The sequence below is a fragment of the Mrakia frigida genome, assembly GCF_051309035.1.
Source record: "Mrakia frigida strain ATCC 22029 unplaced genomic scaffold BDY24scaffold_9, whole genome shotgun sequence".
Classification (NCBI taxonomy): Eukaryota; Fungi; Basidiomycota; class Tremellomycetes; order Cystofilobasidiales; family Mrakiaceae; genus Mrakia; species Mrakia frigida.
Window position 1 is genome coordinate 29,630 of NW_027481272.1, and position 23,311 is coordinate 52,940.

The window sequence follows — 23,311 nt, forward strand, 5'->3', positions numbered from 1 at the left end:
GGGGGGGGGATTGGGACTCACGTCGTCGCACAAGTTCGAGTTGATCAGAGTGGTGGAAGCTCCGTTCCTCATCACACTGGTGCAGTAGCACTCTTGTCCGTATTCGACTCCAGCGTAGGGAAGTCCGAGTCTAGCGATCGAGAAAAAAGCGAAGAGGAGAGGTCAGCGACGAGAAGAGAAAGAAGAAAAGAAAGCAGGACGCGACAAACCCTTCGCAGTACGTCGCACAAACGCCGAGAGTCATGTTCGCCGAGTCAGATTTGTATCCTCCGTTCATGGCTCGTCCGCTCGTTCCCTCAGCGATGCATCCGAGGTTCGACCAGCCGGAAGGGAGGGCGGAAGAAGTGACGGTGTAGCCTGGGTTGGCTGAGTACCCAGCGGTGGTAGGCTGAGGAAAGAGGGAAGGGATGATGGGAATCAGGATCAGAGGTAGCGAAAGAGGCGGATAAAGAAACAGCTCACCTTCGAGCCGTTCCCAATCCAGATCGGATTGTCTCCTGGCAGAGCCGAGATTGGGGATCCCCAACCGATTGCTTCGTCGACGATGGCTCCTTCGGGCTGGCAAGCAGCGGCAGCCTCTCGATCAATGTAGGGAACGAAGACGGCACATTCTAGGGTTCGAAGGGGAAAAAAAAGGAGTCAGAGAAGCGTCGAGAGCAGAGTCGACGCGAGGAAGTCGAAGCGGGATGAGCGGCTCACCATCGACGACTCCACCAGTCTCGTCTCCACAGGTATCGATAGCTTGCTGGAGAATGTTGTTATCTCCGGTGGGCCAACCGTTGGTGAAGTCACTGTATAAAAGGAGAGCGGGATGAGTCGAGGCGGTGGAAGGAACCGAATCGAGAAGAGACGGACCCATGGAAACCGAGTCCAGCTGCAGGAAACCGAAAGATGTCAACATAGAGATGGGTTATGCAAATAAACGATGGGCTCACTAGTATCTCCGTTGGCGAGAACCCAAGTAGGAGTTCCGACGGCGTTGAACGGGAAATCTCCGACGCTAGAAAGGACGGAAAAGGTCAGCGATGGGCAAGAAGGAGAGATGATGAAAAGTAGACTCACGACCAGACAAACTCGTAGAAGAGAGAGACGAGGTGGACGGGATCTGAGGAAAGGCGGGTCAGGGAAGGAAGCAAGCAAGCAAGAGAAAAGGACGCGTCGGAAAACAAGATCCGACTCACGAGTTGAAGGGCAGTTTCCGCCTGACAGGGGAAGGAGGAAGGTCAGAAGCGATTCTCAGGATAGAAACGTAAGTCGAGAGACGAACCTTGAGGGTTGTCGAGGGGGTAGGCCATATGGCTCGAGTGGTTGGGAGAATCCAGGTTGACTCCGTCCCACTGTTTTGAACAACGAACGGAAAGAACAGGAAGGTCAGCTCCGACTGTCTTCTCCCTCGGATTCTGGGCTTTGATAGGTACTCACGCATGCAGGGAAAAAGACCTGAGTCCGAAGTCCATCAGGGCAGTTATGCTTGAAGAATCCAGCACTGGTCTGCTCCCATTCGGGGTCGCCGGTGTGCGAATTGTAGTAATCAAGACAGACGAACGACACTGCCTGGTCTGCGAAAGAGCTAGAGTCGTAGGTTCGTCGATAGGGGTTTCCAGCGATCATCTTCAGGCCGTCGGGGAAGGCGTGGATCTTCTCGTTCTTGCTTCCAGGTCGTTGAAGGTAGCTGCGAGAGACGAAGGGTTCGAGTCAGCGAGAAGAAAATGGAGAGTGAGAAGGACGGAGAGAACACTGACTAGGTCTTGGTGTAAGAAGGAATGGCCTGGTACGTCTTCTTGATCGGTTCGTAGTAGTAGAGCTGATAAATAAGGAAGGGGAGAGATAAAGGTCAGCGCTCGATCCGGCGACGTCCTTTTCTCTTCGAGAGTATGACCCTTGGACGCGGACTCACTTGAGGTGCCCAGTAGTTACTCTGTAGATCACAATGAAAGTCGAGAGTTTATCAGAACGCGCTTCGAGAACGAGGGAACGAGGGATTCGACGACTCAAAGGTCGAAGCTAAACTCTCTCACTCACCTTGTCGAGAGTCACCTCCGCGGTGGTGCATCTTCCTGTAAGAGAATCAGCCTGCGAGTAGTCCTTTCCGAACTTGGATCCTCCGACGATGTTATGCTCGTGCTGTGGTCGGAAGTAAACGAGCGTCAGCCGAGGCAAAAGATGGAGGCGAAAGAGCGAAGGAAGGAAGGAACGAGCTCACCTGAGCGACGGCTCCTGGGCTGACGATCGGATCGAGACGCGTTCGAACGAGAGGAGCATGGTTGAGGATGAAGAAGGCTTGAGTGAGAGGGAGAGCGAGAAGGAAGAGAAGGAAGGTCCTCGAGGACAAGGAAGGCATTTTGTCGAGCTTGAAGAAAGAAGGAAGGAAAGTTGTTGTCCGGGAAACCTTGAGCTCGTAAGGCTGAAGGAAGAGTCGAGCTGCTGAGACGCGTCGACCGACGAACGAAGCGTTTGAAGGCGAGGAGAGACGGAGAGGAGAAGAGAAGAGGAGCGAGGGGGCTGCTGGTTTGCTTGACGGCTCTGTGGTAGTCGGAAGAAAGGAAGGACTACTCCAAGCTTTGAAGACCTCGATGCAGAGAGAAAGGAAGAGCAGCCCAAACCCAAAAGTGAAACATGGTCACTCCACCCCAGGTTGTCAACAAAGGAAAGAGACGCGCCATCAGGAATCTCGACGCACCGATCGACGGTCTCTGTTCTTCCTTGATCCCAAGAGTCGAAGGATGGCCAGGGGACCTGCGAGACTGCGAGAAGCAAGGGAGGATCAAATTTGCATGGGAGGTCAGCTCGAGGGAGGAAGGCGAGGGAAGGAGCGAAAGGCAGAGTGAGCTCAATCCGTCGACCTCCTTCCCTCCCTCCCTCTTCTCTCGAAAGGGCTGCTGCAGCAGGACCCGGCGAGCTGGAGTGAAACTTGATGAGGTATGACGACGGACCCGGTAAATCGGTTACTTGACTGCTGGAATCGAGGGAGAGGCATCGAAAAAGGACGAGAGACATGAGAGAGACGAACCTTTGAAAGCCCAGCCCTTGTTGAGCTCGACGTTCCTTCCCTCCCCCACTCCAGCCATCTCCAGCACCAGAAATAAGACAACGAGTGAACAGTCCCCAGCAGAGCTGCGATCTGAGGCTCGGATCGCGGTCGGTAATGACCCAGAAGGACGAGGAGGTTCAGAGGAAGGACGGTCGAGCGCTCGAGGAGCGAGAAGGGTTGCTGAATCCTTGCTGTTTTAGAGTGGCCGTAGAAAATCTGGTATCGAAGATGAGGCTAGACCGTCCCACGAAACCTTTGAAATGGCGAGGAGTAAAAGAGCCGAGACTGGTTGGGGAGGAAGAGGAAAGGAAGGAGGAGGGGTAAAGGTGAGCTCGACCTCGAGGCCGCGAGCGCTAAGAGACAGATAACAGACGACGAGCAGCCTTTTGGAGAATCCTTGAGCTTCTAGTTGAGTCTAATGAAGCGCAATGGCAGAGATACTAGAACCGAGGAGGTGCTGGTTGAGTTGCACTGGTCGGGCGGGAGGGAGCGCAGGGAAGCGACGCTGGATCCAACCTTTGTTTTTCGTTCTTTGGAGATCTTCGGGCATCTCCTAGATTTGTTTCACTTTGCAGGGCAGTAGATAATCACTCCTTCCATGGACAAGCTCTGGAAACATGTCGAAAAGACGACGAAAGTCGTCGAGATGAGACCAGCTTTCGCTTTCTTTCCGCGACGCGTCGAGAAGTTGGCTCGTCGCTCCCTCGTCCCATGGATAGGTTCTCCGCAAGAACGTCGCCTGCGAAGCTCGGTTCCTTTCAGCTGCTGCTAAAGCAGACATAAACGAAGAATTCCTCATCAAATTGCCTTCTCCTCCTCCACGACCTCCTCCTCAGCCTTCACCTCCTCCTCACTCCCCTCCTTCGCACCAACGAACCCACCCATTCCCTCTCCCAAAGTCCTGTCAAACCCTCTCTCCTCTCCCTCAATCTCCAGCTTCCTTCCCTCCATCAACTCCTTCGTCCTCACGTACAACGGCCACTCCTTCTCCGCTCCCTCAATCAACGACTTCACAACCTCCTCCTCCAACTCCTCCCCCTCGAACACCAACTGCTCCACCTCCCCAAGCTTGGTCTGAGCCCAAAGGTACGCCTTCTCCGACTTGGGAGACACCTCCTGCGTCTTCAACCAGCTCAACCACCTCGCCGTCAGGACTCCGTTCGAAGGGAAGAACTTCTCTCCCTGCCACTGCAAGAACCTAGCCTCCTCAATCGTCAACTCCCTACTCTTCCCCGTCTCCTCCGAGACCTCTCCGAACAGCGCCGTCGCCAACTCCTTCAGGAATACCGGCTCCTCCTCGAGCGCGATCCTGGCCGACTCGAGCTCCTTCGGGTTTCGAGCAGGGTTGAGTTTGGTTGGGAGTTGGAGGACGTAAGGGTTGCTTCTGGGGAGGTTGGGCAGGTGGGCTTTTCGATCTCGAAGGTCGGCATCGGCGAGAGTGGTAGTTTTGAGCCAGAAGTCTTGGATGTTGGATTGGTGCGTGCTGAGGTAGGAGGTTTCGGTTGGGACGGCGGTAGGAGGAAGGGAGGGGGAGAAGATGTGGAGACCGAAGGCGATGGGGTGCATGAGGGATTTGAGGGCCCAGAGGGGAGCTTGGTGTTCGATGGAGAGTTCTATGGGAAGGAGGAGGGACGAAAGGAGGAGAAGAGAGAGAGTGAGCCTCGTTTCGTTTGTCTGAGAGCGGCCATCTGGACTGGTCTTCTCCCTCCCGGCTGTCTACCATTGTCCTGATCCCCTGCATCTCTCAAACATCGAGGACAGGCGCTTCAAAGCCGGGACCGACCACACGGGAGCGAAGAGACGACTCACCGACGACCTTCCTTCCCATCCTCCAATCGATCGACCCTCCCTCCATCCTCCACACCTTGATCAACTCCAACGCCTCCCTGAGCTGTTCCTTGCTCGTAACCGAGTTGACCATGTCCCAGAGCAGCGGGGAGTGGTACTTTTGGAAGAAGTTCTCGCAACCTCTGAGGAGGAGGATCTCGTTGGAGAGTTGTTGGTAGGAGGAGAGGTCGATGGTTGAAGGGTTTCGAACTCGGTTGGCTACTTCCAGACGAGCTTCGAGGTAAGGGTGGTCCTTGGGGATGCCTTGAGGACGTTGGACGAGAGTGGGGGAGGGAGTGGTGGTTGATTCGGAGGGTGAGGAGGAGGAGGTGGTGGTGGGTTCGTCGGAGAGACGAGGAGCTGGACGAGAAGAGGAAGTAAACAGAACGCGGAAGGGTTGGTCAGGGACTTGTAACGAGATCAGAGAGTAGAGCAAAATGCTGAAGGGCTGAAGGTTGAAGAAGAAGAAGTCGAAGGAGGGAGGGAGATGGAAAAGTGAGGTCGAGTCGAGCTCGGAAGTTCGTCTCCTCCCTTGCAAGCTCGCCTCCCTTGCTCCCTTGAACGAAAGGTCGTAAGAAACGAGCTCTGCTATAATATAGAGCAGCAATAAAGCGCTGTTGATCGTCCCTTCGGCAGACGACGGGAGGAAGGAGAGTCGGAGCGTCGGGAAGGAAGGGAAAGAAAGTCGAGGGTTCGAGTTTGAAACTCACAGAAGTGCAGAGACCGACGAGATACGGAAGAGAGGGAGGATCGAGCGAGAGGGAGGGATGAGGTAGAAGCTCGTCCTAGTGGGCGAAGAATGCAGGACATCGTAGAGGTGGGGAGGGAGGGAGGGAGAGAGGGAGAGCTGGAGGGAAGGGAAGGAGAAGAAAGGTCAGCTCGAGAGTCGTCGAAAAAGCTCGATTCTACGGCCTTCGAGGGATCGGAACGAGACTAAACTTACTTTAAAAGACTCTGAAGATCGATGTAAGAGACCTGTCTAGAGATCTAAGGTTGTAGGAGCTCCTTTGGATTAGAGAAAGGTGAGAGTTGGGGTTTGATTAGGAAAACGGGTAAGGAAGTCAAGAGGGTTTCGGAGTTTGAATCAAAGAGGCCCTTCCTCCACGACGAAGCCCTCAACTCGTTCTCTTTCCCATCACCCACCACCCTACCATCGAATCTCTCTTCTCTTCTCCCTCTCCTCCTCCCAACCCACCCACCAGAAGCGCATACACTCGCTTCTTACGCAAACCTCTCCCTCTCCCTCTTTCCTCCCAGCACCACTCCTCCCTCGACTCCCTCGCAGATGGCTCAAGATCAACCCTCGTTCGAGATCTCGGTCACCTCTGAGGATCCTGCCAAAAAGACGGAAGAAGAAAAGAAGAAGGACGCAGATCAACTCAAGCAGGATCTCAAACCTGACCTCCCAGACGCTAAGGAAACCAAGGAGGGAGCAGACAAGGGGAAGGAGAAGGATGAGGACGAGCTCGTCAGTTCAACTCCCTTCCTTCCTCCACCTCTTCTTCTCTTCCTTCAACTCAACTCGACGGGTTCTGAAGCATATATACTCACCTTCCCTTTCTCTTCCTTCCTTTCTAGTCCGATGAAGATCAATCGCTCAAGAACGAGCTCGAGATGCTCGTCGAACGTCTCAAGGTTCGTTCCATCTTCACCTTCTCCTCCTTCTCTGCTTCTCCTTCTCCTCTCTTTCCATGCTGATCTTCTCCCCTTTCTACCACGCACATACTCATCTCTTCGACTTCTTACAGGAACCCACCACCTCCCTCTACATCCCTGCTCTTGAATCCCTCCGATCCCTCATCCGAACCTCCACCAGCTCCATGACCTCTGTCCCCAAACCTCTCAAGTTCCTTCGTCCCTTCTACGCCGATCTCGAAGGAGTCAGGTCGACATGGGCAGATGAGCTCAAGGAGGAGAAGGTGAATACGCTTCCACTTCAACTCGAGGCCATGGCATCACCTCCTTCCTCTCCTTCCTTCAAGCTGACCAAGTCTCCTTCCCTCTCCTCCTTTTCCTCCTCCTCCAGACCCTTCTCGCCTCCATCCTCTCCGTCCTCGCCATGACCTACTCCGACTCCGGCAAGCGTGACACCCTCTACTACCGTCTTCTCTCTGGATCAACCGAGGACCCTGGACTCTGGGGAAACGAGTACGTTCGCCATCTCGCCGCAGAGCTGGGAGAGGAGTACCTCCTGCTCTCGTCGCCGTCGGTCGAGGAGGAGGAGGAGGCTAAGGCTGCTGAGCAGGACGACACGGTTGAGAAGAGGGTCGCTCCAGAGAAGGAGACTCTGCTGGCTTTGGCGATGGACGTGCTGCCCTTCTTCCTCAAGCACAACGCTGAGGCGGACGCGGTGGATCTCCTGCTCGAGCTCGAGGCCATCGAGAGGATCGTCGAGCACGTAGACAAGGATACGTACAAGAGGGTGTGTTTGTACATGGTTTCGTAAGTCACATTCATCCTTTGATCTTGTAGGGTTGGATTACGGGGAGAGGAGGGCGACTAGAACGGAGAGGAAGGAAGGAGAAGAGCAAGCTGACCTTCTTTCCTTCTCCTCCTTCTTCTCCCTCCCTCTCTCAGTTGCGTCAACCTCCTCGTCCCTCCTGATGACGTTCGATTCCTTCGAACCGCCCACGAGATCTACGCCAAGAACTCTCGATACTCGGAAGCTCTCACCCTCGCCATCCGACTCAACGACAAGGAACTCATCCGAGCTGACTTCGAGGCTCCTGCCAACCCGTTCGTTCATCTTTCCTCCATTCTTTCCCATCCATTCTCATCCTTCTCACATACTACCTTGTTCTCCAAGCTGACCATCTGTCTCGACCTCTTCGCACCTCTTCAGCTCGATGAAAAAGCAGCTCGCCTTCCACCTCGCTCGATCCAGCATCCCCATCGAGTGGGTCGCTCCTCTCGCTCCCGAAGGATCCGACGAGGAGGCTCCGGAACTTGACGAGGAGCTCGTCGAATGTATCAGCAACACCAAGCTCTCGGATCACTTCAGGTTGTTTGCGAAGGAGTTGGACGTCATTGAGGCGAAGGGACTCGAGGACATCTACAAGTCTCATCTCGATAGCACTCGTGAGTAGCGCCTCTCATTTTTTCTGACGCTGTTAGGGAGATCAAAGAATGGTCGCGATCTGAAGGGACGAAGCAAGTCTACCGAGGCTGACTCGATTTCGCTTCTCTTCCTCGCTCTGCTCTCAGGTACGACCGTCAACGTCGATTCCGCTCGAGCCAACCTGGCAGGAACCTTCGTCAACGCCTTCGTGAACGCTGGATTCGGAAACGACAAGCTCATGGTGGAGGCTGAGGAGGGAAACAGTTGGATTTACAAGAACAAGGATCACGGTGCGCCTCCTTCTTTTCCTTTCCTTAAAGCGTCGAAGCAAGCCCTGACCTTCTTCTTCCCCCCAGGCATGCTGAGTGCGACTGCTTCCTTGGGACTGAGTCTGCTTTGGGACACGGACGTCGGACTGAGTCACGTCGATAAGTACATGTATTCGTCCGAGGAGTACATCAAGGTTCGTCGCGTCTCTTCTTCGTCTCGTTCCTGCTCTTCCGCCTGAAGCTGACTTTCTTTTCTCTTTTGAATAGGCTGGAGCCGTTCTCGCCACTGGTATCCTTCACTCTGGAGTTCGAACCGAGGTCGACGCTGCTTTCGCTCTTCTCGCCGGACACGTCGAGAGCAAGAGCATTCCTCTCAAGATCAGCGCCATCATCGGGTTCGTCTCATCCTCTATCTTTCGACGGCGCTTGCGACCTCTTCTTCATCTCCTCGGCTAACGATCTCCCACCTTTCCGCGTCTCACAGAATCGGACTCGCCTACTCTGGAGCTCAACGACAGGATCTCCTCGACACTCTCTCCCCTCACGTCGCCGACGAGACCAACTCGATGGAGGTCGCCTCGATGACCGCTCTCGCTCTCGGATTCATCTTCGTTGGATCCGCCAACGCTGAGATCGCCGAGTTGATCTTGACGACGCTGACTGAGAGGACGGACGCTGCTCTGAGTGAGAAGTGGTCGAGATTCATGGCCCTCGGTTTGGCCTTGCTCTACGTCGGTAAGTCTTTCTTCCCTCTTTCTTCTTGTCTTTCTCGTCCGAGTCCTTGTCAAAGGAAGCAACTGCTGATTTTTTCTCGTCCTTTCCTCTCCCTCTACCTCCAGGTCGACAAGACGCGTCGGAAGCCACCGTCGAAATCCTCAAGACCATCCCTCACCCTATCGCCAAGCAGGCCGTTATCCTCACCAATGTCTGCGCCTACGCTGGAACCGGAAACGTCCTTCAGATTCAGAGCATGCTTCACCACTGCAACGACCATCTCGACAAGGAGAAGGACGACGTTACCCACCAGGGTCTCGCCGTTCTCGGTATCGCCGTCATTGCTATGGGAGAGGATATCGGAGCTGAGATGAGCTTGAGGCAGTTCAACCACCTTGTGCGTTTACTCCCTCTTCGCTTCCTCGCTCTTCGTCTCGTCGCTGATCTCGTTTCTCCTCCTCGTCCGTTGTTTCGCAGATGTACTTCGGAGATCCCGTCATTCGAAAGGCCGTTCCTCTCGCTCTCGGTCTCATCAGCGCTTCCAACCCTCAACTCACCATTCTCGACACCCTCTCCAAATACTCGCACGACAACGATCTTGAGGTCGCTCTGAACGCCATCTTCGCTATGGGAATGGTCGGAGCGGGAACCAACAACGCTAGGTTGGCTCAGATGCTCAGGCAGCTGGCTGGATACTACCAGAAGGAGCCGGATTGTTTGTTCATGGTTCGAATCGCTCAGGTGAGTACCTCTTCCTCTCGTCTCGTTCGTTATCTCTTCGAGGAAGCAAGTCTCGTTCGAGTCTCGAAATTGACCTCTCTTCTTTCCTTCCCCGCTCGCAGGGACTCGTCCACATGGGAAAGGGAACGATCGGACTCAACCCTTTCCACTCGGATCGATCTCTGATGTCCAAGACGGCTGTTGCTGGTCTGCTGGCGACTCTCATCGCGTTCACGGAGGCCAAGGAGTGTACGTCTCGTTTCCTTCGTCTCGTCGCCTTCTCTTTTCGTTTTGTTCGTTCATTGACCTCTCTCTTTCGCTCTCGTAGTCATTCTCGACAAGTCTCACTGGATGATCTACTTCCTCGTCTCTGCCATGTACCCTCGGTTCTTCATCACCCTCGACGAGGAACTCAACTCTCAGCAAATTACGACGCGTGTTGGACTCGTGCGTTTTCTCGTCTCTTCCTCCCATCTCTCCTTTTCCTTCCCCTCGCTGATTATCTCTCCATCTTTTCTCTTTCTTCGCAGGCCGTCGATGTCGTCGGACAAGCCGGAAAGCCTCGTGGAATCTCTGGTTTCGTCACTCATCAAACACCAGTCAGGATCGGAACGACCGAGCGAGCAGAGTTGGCCACGGAGGAGTTCTTCAGTTACTCGCATGTGCTGGAGGGACTGGTGGTGCTGCATAAGAATGAGGTGAGTCGACTGACTATCTACCTGGCTTTCGTTTTCCATGGGAAGAGGAAGAGGAAACGAAGAGCTGATTTTGCGTCTCGTCTTGTTTTCGGTTTCGGTGCTACAGGGATACGAGAAGATGGAGCTGTGATTTGGCTCTCAGCCTTCAGTCTTTGCTTTCTTGCGTGTGAGGATTAGATGGAACTCGAAATCAAACAAATCAGGCTCACCCAGCTTTCCCTCTCCTTCGCGTCGACGAAAGGAGAGGCGAGAGCGTGCGAGAGAAGGCGTAGTCCATGCACGATCAGTACAGAGGTAAAAAAGAGACTACAGGGAGATGAGCACAGGCAGTGATATGATACGGAGAGGACGAGAACGGCCAAGAGAAATTGAAACAAAGAAGAGAGGTCGGCGACGTGAACGAAGCGTGGGGAGGGAAGACAAAGTAGAGGATCGGGATTCCTGGAGGTCTACAAGTCCCCTGATGCTCGTCCCAGCAGTCGAGGAGGTCGTACTGGAGAAGAGAAAGATGGTCAGCGAAGTGAGGAGAGGAAATCGGAGAGGGAACAAGACGCACGGACCGTTTTGACAACTCTTGCTTTGACGAGACCAGGGATGGTATCGGAGAAGTGGCTTGGTGAAGGTGTCTTTTCGAAGAGGTAGGTTACTCCGATGTTGGTGAAGGCATCGAGGCTGGGGCGGAAGGAAACGAAGAACACGATCAGCGAGGGCAGGGAAGAGACGCGTCGCGGTCGCCAAATCGGAAACGAGCTAACATCGAACTGGTGAAGGTATTTTGGTCTTCGGTGACTTTCCAGAAGTGAGATTCAGGAAGCAGAACAACGGTGTCTTGATTAGTTCTGTATCAAACCAGATAGAGGACGAAGGTCAGATCGGATCCGAGTCGACGTCGACGCGTCGATGTCAACAAAGCGGCCCCCTTTCCCTCAAACGGATCGACACTCACGAGCAGAAGTCCAGGGTGAGCGAGCAGTCTCTTAACTCTTGAATCATCCGACGGTTGTGATCCCTCCAGTCGGGGACATGAATCCTGCTGGAAAGAGAAAGGAAGAGAGTCAGCTTCGATCAAGTCGGTTCCCTCGTCCTCCCCTCCAGCATCAGAATCTTCCCTTGAAGATCCAGAAGCCTCTAAATATAGGGCAAACCAATCAACCACGTCGGATGGGACTCACGAAGAAGGACCTGTCGACTCGAGCTCAACACCGATGGAGCTCGACGGAGCCTGCAACCTCCCACCCTCCTCGTCTCCTCCTGTTCCAAAAGGACATGCCAACGTCGAACCAAGACCTAGATCCCTCCAGAAGAAGGTAAAGAATGAGATGAAGTAGAGGGACAAGATGGCGGCGACGAGCTTCTGGGAGGGTGTTGAAAGATTCATCGTCGACCGAGGGAGCATGAAGATCGATGGACGTCGATGGGGAAAAGGAAGGCGAGGGTTGGACCGACGAAGAAGCGTCGAGGAGGGCAAGTAGAAGAGAAGTGGAACGAAGGTGGGTCGTTGTGGTTGATGGAAAGAGAGCGGGCTGGGTGTTTGAGGAAGGGCGGGGGTCGAATTTCGTTTGAACGACAGTGCGACAAGGATGGGACGGAACCACGGTCTATACTCCGCTCGACCCTTCACTTCACATCGAAAAGATCCGATGTAATCCTGTAAGATTTGGTTCAGGAGAACCAAGATCCGAAGAGAGCGAGGACGGAAGTCCGCCTCGACGCGTGCGAAAGAAAGTCAGGGGCGACGCGACTGTCAAGCTCGGCTCCGTCCGTTTCAACGAGAAGGAGAAGGAGGTGAAGTGTAGATTGAGCGTTTGGGTGACGACGCTGGAAGGAAAGAGAGGATCAGAGACCTCCGTCTCTAGGAGACTCGGAAAGGGAACGCTGGAAGAGAAACGCGCCGAAACAAACAGCCAGCCTGAGGGGGCCTTTACTCCTCAAAGCAACCAGATCTCAACAGACGAAGACGAACGAGGATGGTATCAGCCTAATCTAATCCTCCACCAATCTCGTCTCCGTCCCATCCTCATCAACAAACACCACCAAAGGCCCAAGCCTCAACTCCAGCGCGTTCAACCCCGTTTCCTCCCTTTCCCTTCGTATGCTCATCTCGATCTCGATCCCTAGTCGCATCTTGATCCTCTCGATGTTCGGGTAGGATCTCTCGGAAGATCTGAAGAGGTTGTGATAGAGCGAGGGTGCGTCCTTGAATCGAAGAGGGTCCAGGCGAACGACGAGGTTGCGGAAGGGGTGCGTTCGAAGAGCGAGACCCGTTCCGCCCTGAAAAGTCGAGAGGAAGATGACATCGACTCCCTCGTAGAGAAGAACATCGACGAACTCGATGGATCGAAGGTCAGGCCACGGAGGCGACTCGAGACCGAGGAAGTCCCGAAAACGAGCGTCGATAGCCCCGTTCCAACTGACTGCTTGTCGTCTCGTCGGTGGGAGAGCGTACGAGACGAAGATGCTGGATGGGCAGTTGTTTGAAGATGGATGGGATGCTGCCTTCTCGAATGAAGTAGATATACGTAGGCTGTAAGGTGAGAGTGGAGCAGTTGGGGAGAGACAGCGTTCCGACGACGAAGGACGGGCCAACTTGTGCAGGCAAGGGGAACGTGAAAGTAAGTCAGTGGCGGTGAGAGTGATAAGCACAAGGTGTAGTGAGGTAGATTTTCTCACTTCGATCTTCGTAGGAGCTCCTTGTCACACCGAGAATCGACTCTCGAACCGAAGCTCCCTCGACCGTCCTCCCCACCGCTCGACCTTCCCTTCTCCTGCTACATCTCTGCCGTCCATCGGTCTCCGAAAACAATTCATCTCCCCCAAAGCACGTCTTCCACACCATATTCGTCTTGAGTCGGTTGTATCCAGTGAGATCGACGACTCGGTAGAGGAGAGGGAGTCCGAGGAAGTTGATGAGGAGCGAGCAGGTTCGAAGGATACGGGTGAGAGGATCTCGTGAAGAACGTCATCGGGGAGAGAGAGAGGAGAGTGACAGGAGGAGTCATAGGAGAGAGAGAGATAAGAGCGAGAAAAGGTGTATGAAGAGATGCTGACGGTTTGAGGGGAAAAGGAAGAAGGAGAGCGAGCTCGACCTCCTTCGACTCCCTCAAACTGCCATCTCCTTCCTCCTACTCAAGATGGCTTCCCCTTCCTCCTCCTCGACGGCTCAAAAGACGTTTGAGATTCTCAACGATGTTCAACCTCTTGACCCTGCGGACGAAATCTTCCTGTACGATGCTGAGAAGCAGAAGGAGCTCGTCAAGCAGGCACCTTGGAAGACCGAGTGAGTTCTCTCCCGTCTGTCTTTGTAAACCTTGGAGACGACGGGAAGCTGATGATGGCTGACCTCTGCTTTACTCTTTAGTCCCAACTACTTCACTGAGGTTCGTCTCTCACGTTTCAAGGTCGACAGAGAGAGAGAGGTCGACCTCCACCTCGACGATGAGCTCGAGAGCTTCCTTCTCAGAGCTCGTGCAAAGACGTGACTGGGAGTCGAGGCGGCTTCTTAGCTCTGCGTCTCGCCCGAGCCCATGAACGGGAGCGACGGAGGGGTCGATGACTGGTGAAGGGAGAAGGGAGGGAAGGAGCAGCGACGTTGAGCTTGATCATCTCCACCTCCTTCCCTTCTCCTCTCATTCAGATCTCTGACTTTCTATCTCTTTTACCTTTTCTCCAACAGGTTAGAATCTCTGCTATCGCTCTCATCAAAATGGTTCGTTCAACCTTGCGATTCTCTCGCTCGAGCTTCTCTCCCTTCCACCCTCCGTCGAGCTCACCTTCTCCTCCTCCTTCCTCTCCCTCCCTGTCACCCCACCTCCCTCTCTCCTCCATCTCAGGTCATCCACGCTCGATCAGGAGGAGCCTACGAAATCATGGGTCTCATGCAAGGAAAAATCGTCAACCGAACCTTCTGCGTCATGGACTCGTTCGCTCTCCCCGTGCAAGGGACGGAGACGAGGGTCAACGCTCAAGAGGAGGCGAGTGGGTACATGATTCAGCACATGGAGGGGAGCAAGAATGTAAGTAGACTGGGTTTTGGATCCGATGGGTTAGTTGGTTGGGAGGGGTGGTCGGGAAGGAAGGGGAGGAGGGACGAGGAAGGAGACGTGAGAGACTGACGCGCTCGTTTTCTCCTTGAACAACCACTCTTCTTCTAGGTCGATAGGTTGGAGAACGTCGTTGGATGTACGTTAACTCAGAGCTACTTCGTCCTCTCTACCTACATCTGGTTCGCTGACTTCGACCTCTTTTCCTTCTCCTCGCGTCTCGTTCAACCCAGGGTATCACTGTTCGTCTCTCCTCCCTTCCTTTTCTCCCTTCTTCTTCCCGCACCCCAGAGAGTGACGATAACTCTCTTTGGTGTACCTTTTCGAACGATTAGCTCATCCTGGGTACGGTTGCTGGCTCTCCGGAATCGACGTCTCGACTCAAACGACGAACCAGAGGTGGCAGGACCCTTTCCTCGCTATCGTCGTCAGTGATCTTCTCCCTCTCTCAATGCGAACCATCCGACTGTTCTCCTCGAGTCAAGCAGATTGACTGCAGAGCTAGACGGGCCTTCACGATCACGACCTGTGAAACTGACGCGTCTCGCCTCCTCTCTTTCCCTCTCTCTCCTTCAGATCGATCCCAACCGAACCATCTCCGCCGGAAAAGTCGACATCGGAGCCTTCAGAACCTACCCTGAAGTAAGTTCTCTCTTCTCTCCAATCCCCTTCTCGAGCTCCCGCTGACCCTTCTCGTCCTCGTCTTTTCTTCGAAACCAGGGTCACACTCCCTCCCAAACCTCGTCCTACCAATCCATCCCTGTCGACAAGATCGCCGATTTCGGAGCTCACGCCAACGAGTACTACCCTCTCAAGGTTTCGATCTTCAAGTCTTCGCTGGACGGAAGACTGCTCGATCTGCTTTGGGAGAAGTACTGGGTCAAGACGCTTTCGACGAACTCGTTGGTTTCGGTGAGTCTTACTTCCTTGCAGCGTCCTTCGCCCGATCTTTCCTCCCGTCTTCTCGTCTACTTCCCAGGAAGGGCACGTAGCAGGAGGACGTAGACGTTCGCCACTCTCGCTTCTCGAGCTGCCGCTGACTCCCTGCTCTTTTCGTTTCGTCTCCATTCACTCAGGGTCGACCCTACACCGTCTCTCAACTCTCCGACCTCGCCGCCAAACTCAACCAGTCTGAAGGCTCCATCGCTCGACCCGCTGCTCCATCCACGGGAGCCGTGAAAGGGAAGGATGGATCTGCAACGGCTGTGGATAAGGACGCGCCGATCGTGTTGAGGGAGGAGCCGGAAGCGAGTGCTCTCGGGAAGGTCGTCAAGGATGGGTGAGTTGCCTTTCTACTCTCGTCTCTCTTCCTCATTCCTCAACGCTCTCGTAGGACAGTGCTTCGAGCAAGGAGGGAACTCGAAGCCGAAGGAAAAGAGACGGCGTCGACTGACCTCTTTCCTCCTCTCCTCTCGCCTTCACAGAGTCAAGATCGCCGCCGAGTCTCAACACGCTTTGATGTCTCAAGTTCTCAAAGATCAGCGTGAGTTCGACGTCCTCTCTCTTCATCTTTGTCCTCTTCCCCTTCTCGTCCTCGTTCGCTAACTCCTCCTCCCTCCCCTTCCTCCTTCCCTCTCGTTCTCAATCCAAACAGTCTTCAACCGACTCCGAACACACGACCACTCTCTCTGCGATGTCAAGATCACTCCATCGGCTCCTCCTACTGCTGCTTGATCAAGATTCGGAGGGCTCGACGACGGAAGGGAAGGGGGACGAGACGAGATGCGCCGGTGGTGGTTTCTTTAGCTCATTTGACGATTCACGTGCTTTTTTTCTTAGATCCAGTCCGCGGAGAAAGTTTTCTCTCCGCGAAGGTGGCGAGGTTGAGGCCGAAGACTCGCACGACGACGCGTTGCACTGGAGTTCGAAAGACCTGCTCCTCTCGTCCCGCTCTGTTTGTTCTCTTCCTTTTCGTCGAGACGAAAGTTCCATGCGGTTTGTTTTGTTTCGCTCGGTTCTCTTCTTTCCTCCCCGTGTCTCTCCTCGTGCTCGGACTATAGAGCATGATCTACTGGTAGCACAAATAGCTGATACTCGAAGAGGAGTAGCTTTCCAAGAAGGCTGATGTGAGGAAGGAAGTCGGGAAGAGGGCGCGTCTCCCTTCGTTCCGTCCCTTTCTTCTCTTCTCGCCGCTTCGTTGAAAGAAACCAAGAACCCATGGGCGAAGTATACGTAGCAATAGTGTGAAGGGTATGTCTAAAAATGAAAGCGTTGGGGTATGCAAGGTAAAGATCAGAGAGATCAGGCGAAGTTCCGCTGTTCGTACGAAAGCGAAAAAGGGAGAAGGGTCAGCACGACGCGGTTTGGAAAGAAAGAGACGGTTCAGGAGTAAAAAAAGGACGGACCACCAGATTCTCGTAGAGGAGAAAAATAATGGCACTGCTAGGAGCAGCACGAGCTACAGTGATGCCGCATCTGTGGAGGGAAGAAGAAAGGAGGTCAGCAAAGTCGAGAAGTGGGAACCGACGCGTGAGGGCTCACCCAGCGTAAAGACCCTTGATTCCTCTCGCCGCGAAGATCTCCTTAGCCGTTCCGAGGAAAGAAGCTCGATGGGATGCTGCTAGATCGGGTCGAAGCTCGGCGTTGGTCTGAATGGCGGATTTGATGGTGTCGGCAGGGAAGAGAACGACTGAGAACGAACGAGCGAACGTCGTCAGTTCGGAACGCACTGATCAAGGATCTAGACTGCACTCACTGTTGTAAGCCATCCCCGAGCATCCTCCAGCAACACACAGCTCCCAAGCCTTCAGATCACTCCTCCCGATGCTTCCTCTCTCCAACCCTTGAGCCTTCTCCCTCCGTCTCATGAACAGCCGCGACACAACCTCGAACGTCGTGAACCAAGCTGAAGATCCTCCCGTCTCTCGTAGCAGCGTTCCGTAGTGACCGAGCCAGAGTCCTCGAAGGCCGTTCTTGGCTATCGTTTGACGAAGAATGGCGATGGGTCCAGGGAGGGAGGAGAAGTCTGGACGAGGAGGTTTGCTGGTTGGGTTCGATCCGTTGACGAGAAGAGCTAGGTTTTCGGCTCGAAGGAGGGTGACCTGCATTTTGACTTTGACCAGCTCGATGGGAGTACTGAACAAGCAAAAACGAGAAGAGAGCTGAACGAAAGTTGGTCGAAAAGACACGACACGTCTTGCAAATGACGCGAGATAAGAGAACGAGATGGAGGAGGGACGAACAGGATAAAACTGGCTACGGCTCCAGCTCCAGCTGCTGCTAGAGCGAGCTCATCGAGACCTTTGTCTTGTGGTGGAGTGCTGGGATCCGATCCTTTGGCGAAGGTGATCAGACGTTGACATTGATTGTAGACGAGGAAGAGACAAGCGTTCTCGGCTGCTGCTCCGACGATGGGTGCTGAGAGACCCTGGAGAAAAGGAAGAAAAAAAAAGAAGGGAGGCAGTCAGAACACCTGGATTGGTACGCACTGGTGGAAGTTGCGAGAAGGCGAAAGCAGAACGGTGGGAGAAGGGAGAGGAAGGACGAAAGGAAGGAAGGAGCGTCGAGCTCGACGAGATGAGGGTCGACCAGCTCCTTCCCAGCTCTCTGAACCCTCCCTCAGCTCCAAACATACAAGAGCTCGATGCCTGAACTGACCCTGTACAATCCTCTGACTCCCTCTTTTGTCCAAGTCTGCTTGAAGCAATCCCAAGGTCCAGTGTATCGAAGAGCCTTGTCTGGAGGTTGGCTCTGCAGCCTGGAGTCCGTCGAAGCAGTCGCAGGAAGCGTTAGCTCTCAGACTTTCGAATACAAGACTTGCAGGTCAAGAAGTCGAGCTCACCGAACTTTGCCTGCAGAAAGAGAGACGAGACGAGTCAGTTTCGCGAGCTCTCGACGCCCCTTCCTTCCCTCCCCGACCACCTCCCTCCCTCCCTCTTCGCTTCCTTCCCTCCCTCTTTGAACTCAAGAGACGGGACTCACAAAGGTCAAATGGATGCTCAAACACTTTCGCACAAGATCCCGCTATCTAAGAACCCAAGAAAACCGTCCCAGGGCGGGTAAGCAAAAATTTGGGGGCGCGGCGAAGAAAGGGAGGCAGGGAGGAGGGAGGGAGAGCTCACCGAACCGAAAGCCAGGTCTTTTGCTCCTGAAACTCCTCCATCGTGTCCCATCTATAGATTCTAAAACTCGTCGAACGAAAGGAAACCCGTCTTAGAAGAGGGTCCTGGGGGAAGAAAGGAAGGAGAAGGGTAAAGGAGAGGAGGGAAGGGAAAGTCGCCGTTGGGTGGTGAGCTCGAAAGTTGAGCTCGAAGGGGGTCTCAGGTGGCGAAAATTGAACGGGTTCTGACTCGGAGGCAAAACTTGCGCTTTCTCTCAGAGAGCACCAGCATTGGTTTTGTGCAAAAGTAGCACAAGTAGGTTTTCCGATTCTAAAGACTAGACTGAAAAGGAAACGTCTAAAGATCCTTCGCGTCTCCTCCGTTGACCTCCTCCTTCGCCTTCTTCTCCTTCTCCTCCCAATCGCTCTTTGTCTTCCTCTTCTCCTCCTTCGTATCCAGCACTCGAGCCAGAGTCCACCTCTCCTTCGCGACTTCTCGGTACTCCTCCACCCTCTCGCTTCCGATCTTCTCCAGCAGCTCGAGTCCTAGGACGGCGACCTTCAAGGGAGTTGAGATCTGAGAAGAGAGGAGCTGGAAGACGACCGATTCGATTTCCGGCGTTGGGACGGAGGCGAGTCGGAGCGACAGAGCGGAGGAGAGGATGTGGGAAGGAGAGGTGGGGTGGGTGGAGAGGAAGGCGGTGGTGAAAGCGGCGGGAGTGGTGAAGTCGGAAGGGAGGAGGGAGGCGAGGGTGGAGGTGATGAGGGAGGAGGTGGTACTGGGAAGGGTGGAGAGGATGGTGGAGGCTGTAATGAGAAGGCGAGGGTAGAGGTCAGCGTGGGGTTGTAGAGAAGGGGACGAAACGAGGTAGACAACGAACTTCGGATCTGGAAATCAACCGTAAGTCGATGCAGCTCGGGGTGCTCAGCATCGAGTCCCTTGAGAACATGCAAAGCCTTGGCAGCCTGAAGGAACTTGCCTGTGAACGAGGGTAAAAAAAGGGCGAGAGCATCAGCAATCGGTCTCGACGCGTCCCGAGAATCGAGTGGAAAGAAAACCTACTTCGTCGAACAGCAACCTCGTAGATGGCGATCCAAACGGGAGCCATCGAAGCAGCCTTCTTCGAAGACTCCAAAGGCTTCAGAAGCTTAGCAGCCTCGTCGAGAGGGCTAGCGGAGGTGAGCCGTTTCGATCCGTTCGGGTCCTCGTCCTTGGGCGCTGGAGGGTCGGCCGGTGCAGCGACGGTCTTCTTGTCAGTGGCGGCGACTGTAAGAGGAGCGAAGTAAAGAGAGGAGAAGGGAGTCAGCAATTGAGAAGTCGAAGATTGAGGGATGGGAGGGAGGGAAGGAAGAGGCGAACCCTTGGTGGCAGCAGCAGCCTTGAGAGCAGCCTTCTTAGCCTTTTGAGCGGCCTTCTTCTTGTCCTCCGCGGAAATTCCAGCTGTAAATGGAATCCAAAGGAAGAGGGGAAGCGAGTCAGCGGACTGGCATCCCAACTCGAACGCGTCGAGGGAGAGAACGAACAATCAGAAGGCGCGGCGCTCTTGACGAGATCAGGCTCGTCCGAGATCCGAACGTAGATCTGAGAAGCCAAAAGAAAGAGAAACAGGGGCGAGATCAGCGTGAGATCTCGGGTTGGACGACGTCGCCGGAGAGGGGGAGAGAGAGGGTGAAAGAAGAGAGGGAACGAGAAAGAGACGAACCTTAGCAGCCGCAAGAGCAGCCTTGACGTAAGAAGCACTGGACCAGATGTCGTTCTCCCAGTCGACCATACTATCGAAGGAAAAGCAGAGGCACAAGAAGATCAGCGCCGTGCTTGAACAAGGGCGAATCAAGAAAGGGAGAGATGGAGAAGGAGACTTACGTGAGGTACGCTCGGATGGTGAATTTTCTCAGGCAGTATCCGTGGAAGTCGAACTGATCGTCGTCCATGTCGGCGAAGACCTGAGAACGAAAATCGAGCGCGGGAGGAAAGGATCGAGGTCAGGAAAAGAAGTCGACGCGACGGAAGTCGAGATCGAAACGAACCTTCTGGATCTCGTGGTACCGCTTCAAGGCCATTCCGAGGTTTCCAGTGGCAAGGTGCATATCGGCATCCTCGACGAGGAACCAGAGGCACTGCATCTCGACGAGATCAGCTGCTGGCGAAGGAGCGTCCTTCTGCTCAGATCAAAAGTCAGAAACGAAACGAGACGAGGTCAGCTTCGAGCTCCCACCACACCGATCGAGACTCGAGAGAGGCTACTAACCTTGGTGAACAAACCCAATACGCCCAAGGCCTTCTCCTCCTCTCCAGCCCTCAACCAGTACTTTCCAGCCTTCGAGTTCAAGAACCTGTCCTGACCATCCAGCCTCCTAGCCTCCTCCATCTGGACGGCAGCACCCCAAGAGTCTCCAGCGTGCTTGAGCACTCGAGCCTTGGCGGTAAAGAGTTCGGGAAGAGTAGGCGTGTGGTCGACGGCCTTGGAGAGGAGGGAGAGGGAGGTTGTTGGGGAAGGGGAAGGGTTCGAAGTTGGGTGGGCGTAGTGGAGAGAGAGGAAGTAGTAGGTCCAGAGGAGGGTGGTAGGAGGTTGGAGATGATCTGTTAACAACGAGAACGAAGGTGAAGGGAGGGTGAGTTCGAGAAGAGGGACGCGTCGAACGGACAAGAGAGCACCGATAAAACGAACCGGTCTCCCCCGAAAGGGATCCCTTCTGCTCCATGTTGGTCCTGAACTTCTCAACGAGCTCTCCGATGACGGCTCGCTTGGTCTCGTCGTGGTAGAGGCCCTTGAGGTCAGAGAAGAGGGAGGGAACTCCTCGTTCGAGGCCAGCGGTGAGGTAGGCTCCGACGAGAGTTCGGAATTCGGGACCTGAAGGAACAACACCATAGTAGATTCAGTTCTGAGAGTGGGAGAGAATGCGAGGGAGGGACCCGAAACGTACCCGTAGCGTAGTTGAGAGCTATCCGACGAGGAGCGGAGGCTCGAGGGTAAAGCGAGCTGAGGAGCTCGAAAGCTCGAAGGATCTTGGGTCGAGTCTCGTCGGTGACGTTGTCTGTCGGAGGGATTACGAAAGCAATAATTAGATTCAGTCGATAGCTCGAGCGATAAACGAGGACGAGGAAAGAAAGTTGCGACGAACCGAGGTCCAAACCCTTGTTGTTCAAGAAAGCCTTGTAGTACTCGTGGCAATCAGGGTTCTCCTCCAAAAGAGCTCGGAAGCAATCCTCAGCCTCGTCCTTTCGTCCGAGCTCGTGAAGGCAGGTAGCTGAGAGAGAAAAGCAGGAGAGAGGGCCGAAGAAGTCAGGTTCAAAGCTCGGGGCGACGCGTCCACCCTCGTCCTCAACCCGCGACAACAGGACGCCGTCGACGCGAGGGCCCGATGAGAGCAATACCAAGTTGAAGATGAGGGAAAAGACAAAAGAACTCACCCTTGTACGACATCCCAGAAACAGCATCCACGATCCTTCGATCCCTCACACACGTCTCGAGAACGCCCAAAGCCTTAGTGTACTGCTTCGCCTCGATGAGGAGATGGATTCTGAACAGGTTGAGCTCAGACTCTTCGAAGTCGTGAGAAGGAGGGTCCTGGGAACGAAGCCAACAAGGAAACGGCGAGAAGGAGGACGTGGTGAGCTTCGACTGGTTTCTTTCTTCCTCTCCCTCCTTATCGTTTCTCGACGAATCCCAGAAGCCAGCACTCACCTTGACCATCTTACTCAGTCCCTCCAAAACCTCCTCAGCCTTATCTGGCTCTCCGTTGATAGCGTAGCCGAGAGCGAGAGTGATCCAGTTGCGTCGCTCGTTGGGACGAAGCTGAAGAAGGGTGATTCGGTTGGCGAGGTGAAGAGGATAGTTTCGAAGGTGAAGGGAGAGGGTCGAGTTGTCTCGGAGGATTTGAAGGGAGTTCTAGTTGCCAGGAGGATTAGAAAACGAGGTGTGAGGTGAGCTGTTCTGCGAGCAAGGAGGAGGAAGGCTGAAGAGAAGGAAGGGCGAAGGAGAAGAGCGAAGCAGAGAGGAAACGTACAGGATCGCACTTGAGAGCTGCAGTGAAGCACTGGTTGGCTTTGAGGTAGTCCTTCTTGGATCGGTGGAGCCTGGGGAAGTTTCAGGAACAAGGAGATGCAGGGAATCAGCTCAGAGAGATGTGAACAAGAGCTCGACTTTTGAGGAGAGTTGCGAGCTCGACCTTCCATCGTCTTCCCTCCCTCCCGCCTCGCCTGCCCCTTTGAACCTTGAGCTCTCCAAATACAGATAGGTAGAAAGACGTACATTCCGAGGATGTGCCAGCAAAGTTGCGAGTCGCTATCCTTTTTGACTCCGAGGGCGGCGAGCTCGAGACCTTCCTTCTCGTACAGCTCGACAGCGTTGGGAGCTGATTCCGCCGTCGCAGGAGTGTGGAAGACGACGAGAGCCTTCATCGAGATGGTTGCTGAGGAGAAGAAGCATCGGATTAGCAGCCGAGAAGCAAGCGGGGGAGGCTGAGGGGTGTTCTGAGGGCGAAGGAGAGGAAAGGAGAAGGGGGAGAAGAGCAGCCCTCACCTCCATTGTCCGGACACTTTTTGAGGATCAAGTCGGCAGTTTTAACAGCCTGGGGGAAGAGATAAATGAGGTAGGTTAGATACGATAAGGAAGCCTTTAGCCAAACATCCGAACGAACCTTCTTGTAGAGTTTCTGCTCGTACTGGGACTGGAAAGAGAGCGAAGGAAGGAAGGAGGAGATGCGAAAAGTGGTCAGCTTCGAGTCCGAAGGACGAGAGTTCAAGATTTGCTCACCATGAGAGTCCTGAAGAGGGCCTCTTCCTTAGCGGGGAGGTTCTTCGTATCTTTAGGAGGCATAACGGGAAAAAAGGAAAAGAAAGGGAGATGGAGTTGAGGTCGAGACAGACCGGTCTCCCTCGAAGTTCGAGGTCGCGTCCTTCCTCTTTCCTTCC

General features: G+C 54.3%; 8 protein-coding genes across 8 annotated transcripts in view; 2 read left to right on the top strand and 6 right to left on the bottom strand.

Annotated features, from left to right (window-relative positions):
* BDY24DRAFT_278794 (uncharacterized protein) overlaps positions 1–2,564 on the bottom strand; it is a 6,134-nt gene extending 3,570 nt beyond the window's left edge. The window contains exons 1-14 of the mRNA XM_076636960.1: positions 2,204–2,564; positions 2,023–2,124; positions 1,898–1,918; positions 1,743–1,804; positions 1,423–1,672; positions 1,268–1,337; positions 1,182–1,202; positions 1,063–1,105; positions 936–1,000; positions 856–874; positions 700–791; positions 463–611; positions 210–388; positions 22–130 (exon numbers count right to left, since the gene is read on the bottom strand). Coding sequence (XP_076498123.1) covers positions 22–130; positions 210–388; positions 463–611; positions 700–791; positions 856–874; positions 936–1,000; positions 1,063–1,105; positions 1,182–1,202; positions 1,268–1,337; positions 1,423–1,672; positions 1,743–1,804; positions 1,898–1,918; positions 2,023–2,124; positions 2,204–2,341 — 1,320 coding nt within the window. The 5' untranslated portion in view covers positions 2,342–2,564. The remainder of the gene's footprint in view (positions 1–21; positions 131–209; positions 389–462; positions 612–699; positions 792–855; positions 875–935; positions 1,001–1,062; positions 1,106–1,181; positions 1,203–1,267; positions 1,338–1,422; positions 1,673–1,742; positions 1,805–1,897; positions 1,919–2,022; positions 2,125–2,203) is intronic.
* A 1,247-nt stretch (positions 2,565–3,811) lies between these two features.
* BDY24DRAFT_383230 (uncharacterized protein) lies at positions 3,812–5,871 on the bottom strand. Its single transcript, XM_076639636.1, has 4 exons — positions 5,802–5,871; positions 5,569–5,705; positions 4,841–5,218; positions 3,812–4,644 (listed from the first exon to the last, which is right to left on the bottom strand). The coding sequence occupies exons 2-4, from the start codon at positions 5,666–5,668 to the stop codon at positions 3,830–3,832; spliced, it is 1,293 nt and encodes a 430-aa protein (XP_076498124.1). The 5' UTR covers positions 5,669–5,705; positions 5,802–5,871; the 3' UTR covers positions 3,812–3,829.
* A 106-nt stretch (positions 5,872–5,977) lies between these two features.
* On the top strand, positions 5,978–10,516 carry RPN1 (proteasome regulatory particle base subunit RPN1). The gene is made up of 15 exons (XM_076639637.1): positions 5,978–6,493; positions 6,607–6,777; positions 6,885–7,300; positions 7,436–7,594; positions 7,701–7,936; positions 8,063–8,206; positions 8,273–8,379; positions 8,453–8,580; positions 8,670–8,920; positions 9,025–9,296; positions 9,377–9,640; positions 9,742–9,868; positions 9,948–10,066; positions 10,150–10,317; positions 10,424–10,516. The coding sequence occupies exons 1-15, from the start codon at positions 6,473–6,475 to the stop codon at positions 10,445–10,447; spliced, it is 2,607 nt and encodes an 868-aa protein (XP_076498125.1). The 5' UTR covers positions 5,978–6,472; the 3' UTR covers positions 10,448–10,516.
* On the bottom strand, positions 10,503–11,839 carry BDY24DRAFT_439935 (uncharacterized protein). The gene is made up of 5 exons (XM_076644482.1): positions 11,490–11,839; positions 11,264–11,350; positions 11,073–11,156; positions 10,874–10,989; positions 10,503–10,810 (listed from the first exon to the last, which is right to left on the bottom strand). Exons 1-5 carry the CDS (start codon positions 11,711–11,713, stop codon positions 10,767–10,769), a joined length of 555 nt encoding a protein of 184 aa, XP_076498126.1. The 5' UTR covers positions 11,714–11,839; the 3' UTR covers positions 10,503–10,766.
* Positions 11,840–12,203: 364 nt separating this feature from the next.
* On the bottom strand, positions 12,204–13,316 carry BDY24DRAFT_439936 (uncharacterized protein; the record flags this gene model as incomplete). The annotated part of the gene is made up of 3 exons (XM_076644483.1): positions 12,204–12,903; positions 12,988–13,007; positions 13,151–13,316. 3 exons carry the CDS (start codon positions 13,314–13,316, stop codon positions 12,301–12,303), a joined length of 789 nt encoding a protein of 262 aa, XP_076498127.1. The 3' UTR covers positions 12,204–12,300.
* Positions 13,317–13,394: 78 nt separating this feature from the next.
* BDY24DRAFT_383244 (Mov34/MPN/PAD-1 family protein) lies at positions 13,395–16,137 on the top strand. The gene is made up of 12 exons (XM_076639638.1): positions 13,395–13,594; positions 13,676–13,694; positions 13,991–14,023; positions 14,148–14,330; positions 14,469–14,496; positions 14,591–14,599; positions 14,693–14,784; positions 14,934–14,999; positions 15,078–15,269; positions 15,434–15,636; positions 15,782–15,840; positions 15,952–16,137. Exons 1-12 carry the CDS (start codon positions 13,449–13,451, stop codon positions 16,029–16,031), a joined length of 1,110 nt encoding a protein of 369 aa, XP_076498128.1. The 5' UTR covers positions 13,395–13,448; the 3' UTR covers positions 16,032–16,137.
* A 279-nt stretch (positions 16,138–16,416) lies between these two features.
* BDY24DRAFT_383247 (mitochondrial carrier) lies at positions 16,417–18,578 on the bottom strand. The gene is made up of 9 exons (XM_076639639.1): positions 18,419–18,578; positions 18,279–18,324; positions 18,139–18,148; positions 17,955–18,054; positions 17,540–17,724; positions 17,053–17,432; positions 16,839–16,986; positions 16,703–16,772; positions 16,417–16,613 (listed from the first exon to the last, which is right to left on the bottom strand). Exons 1-9 carry the CDS (start codon positions 18,467–18,469, stop codon positions 16,599–16,601), a joined length of 1,005 nt encoding a protein of 334 aa, XP_076498129.1. The 5' UTR covers positions 18,470–18,578; the 3' UTR covers positions 16,417–16,598.
* Positions 18,579–18,622: 44 nt separating this feature from the next.
* On the bottom strand, positions 18,623–23,293 carry NAT1 (peptide alpha-N-acetyltransferase complex A subunit NAT1). Its single transcript, XM_076639640.1, has 19 exons — positions 23,154–23,293; positions 23,038–23,067; positions 22,920–22,968; positions 22,650–22,809; positions 22,405–22,474; positions 22,083–22,286; positions 21,809–21,965; positions 21,520–21,645; positions 21,322–21,432; positions 21,066–21,248; positions 20,646–20,977; positions 20,425–20,556; positions 20,261–20,340; positions 20,100–20,169; positions 19,921–19,978; positions 19,757–19,837; positions 19,460–19,663; positions 19,278–19,376; positions 18,623–19,203 (listed from the first exon to the last, which is right to left on the bottom strand). Exons 1-19 carry the CDS (start codon positions 23,214–23,216, stop codon positions 18,755–18,757), a joined length of 2,658 nt encoding a protein of 885 aa, XP_076498130.1. The 5' UTR covers positions 23,217–23,293; the 3' UTR covers positions 18,623–18,754.
* Positions 23,294–23,311: the final 18 nt, after the last annotated feature.

Bases quoted from the DNA above. Each gene is read 5' to 3' on its own strand.
- BDY24DRAFT_383244 (XM_076639638.1), top strand. From the start codon at position 13,449: ATGGCTTCCCCTTCCTCCTCCTCGACGGCTCAAAAGACGTTTGAGATT. The intron at 14,331-14,468 runs GTAAGTAGACTG...CTCTTCTTCTAG, and splicing joins ACATGGAGGGGAGCAAGAAT to GTCGATAGGTTGGAGAACGT. The intron at 15,270-15,433 runs GTGAGTCTTACT...CCATTCACTCAG, and splicing joins CGACGAACTCGTTGGTTTCG to GGTCGACCCTACACCGTCTC.
- BDY24DRAFT_439935 (XM_076644482.1), bottom strand. From the start codon at position 11,713: ATGCTCCCTCGGTCGACGATGAATCTTTCAACACCCTCCCAGAAGCTC. The intron at 11,157-11,263 runs GTGAGTGTCGAT...GGTTTGATACAG, and splicing joins CTCACCCTGGACTTCTGCTC to AACTAATCAAGACACCGTTG. The intron at 10,811-10,873 runs GTGCGTCTTGTT...TCTCTTCTCCAG, and splicing joins AAGAGTTGTCAAAACGGTCC to TACGACCTCCTCGACTGCTG.
- BDY24DRAFT_383247 (XM_076639639.1), bottom strand. From the start codon at position 18,469: ATGGGACACGATGGAGGAGTTTCAGGAGCAAAAGACCTGGCTTTCGGT. The intron at 16,987-17,052 runs GTGAGTGCAGTC...GTTCGTTCTCAG, and splicing joins CTCGGGGATGGCTTACAACA to TCGTTCTCTTCCCTGCCGAC. The intron at 16,773-16,838 runs GTGAGCCCTCAC...TTCCCTCCACAG, and splicing joins ATCAAGGGTCTTTACGCTGG to ATGCGGCATCACTGTAGCTC.
- NAT1 (XM_076639640.1), bottom strand. From the start codon at position 23,216: ATGCCTCCTAAAGATACGAAGAACCTCCCCGCTAAGGAAGAGGCCCTC. The intron at 22,475-22,649 runs GTACGTCTTTCT...AAACTTCCCCAG, and splicing joins TGCTGGCACATCCTCGGAAT to GCTCCACCGATCCAAGAAGG. The intron at 21,249-21,321 runs GTACGTTTCGGG...TTGTTCCTTCAG, and splicing joins AGCTCTCAACTACGCTACGG to GTCCCGAATTCCGAACTCTC.
- RPN1 (XM_076639637.1), top strand. From the start codon at position 6,473: ATGCTCGTCGAACGTCTCAAG. The intron at 9,641-9,741 runs GTGAGTACCTCT...CCCCGCTCGCAG, and splicing joins TCATGGTTCGAATCGCTCAG to GGACTCGTCCACATGGGAAA. The intron at 10,067-10,149 runs GTGCGTTTTCTC...CTTTCTTCGCAG, and splicing joins TTACGACGCGTGTTGGACTC to GCCGTCGATGTCGTCGGACA.
- BDY24DRAFT_383230 (XM_076639636.1), bottom strand. From the start codon at position 5,668: ATGTCCTGCATTCTTCGCCCACTAGGACGAGCTTCTACCTCATCCCTC. The intron at 5,219-5,568 runs GTGAGTTTCAAA...CTTCTCGTCCAG, and splicing joins TCGTCGGTCTCTGCACTTCT to CTCCTCGTCTCTCCGACGAA. The intron at 4,645-4,840 runs GTGAGTCGTCTC...TCCTTCCCATAG, and splicing joins GATGGGAAGGAAGGTCGTCG to AACTCTCCATCGAACACCAA.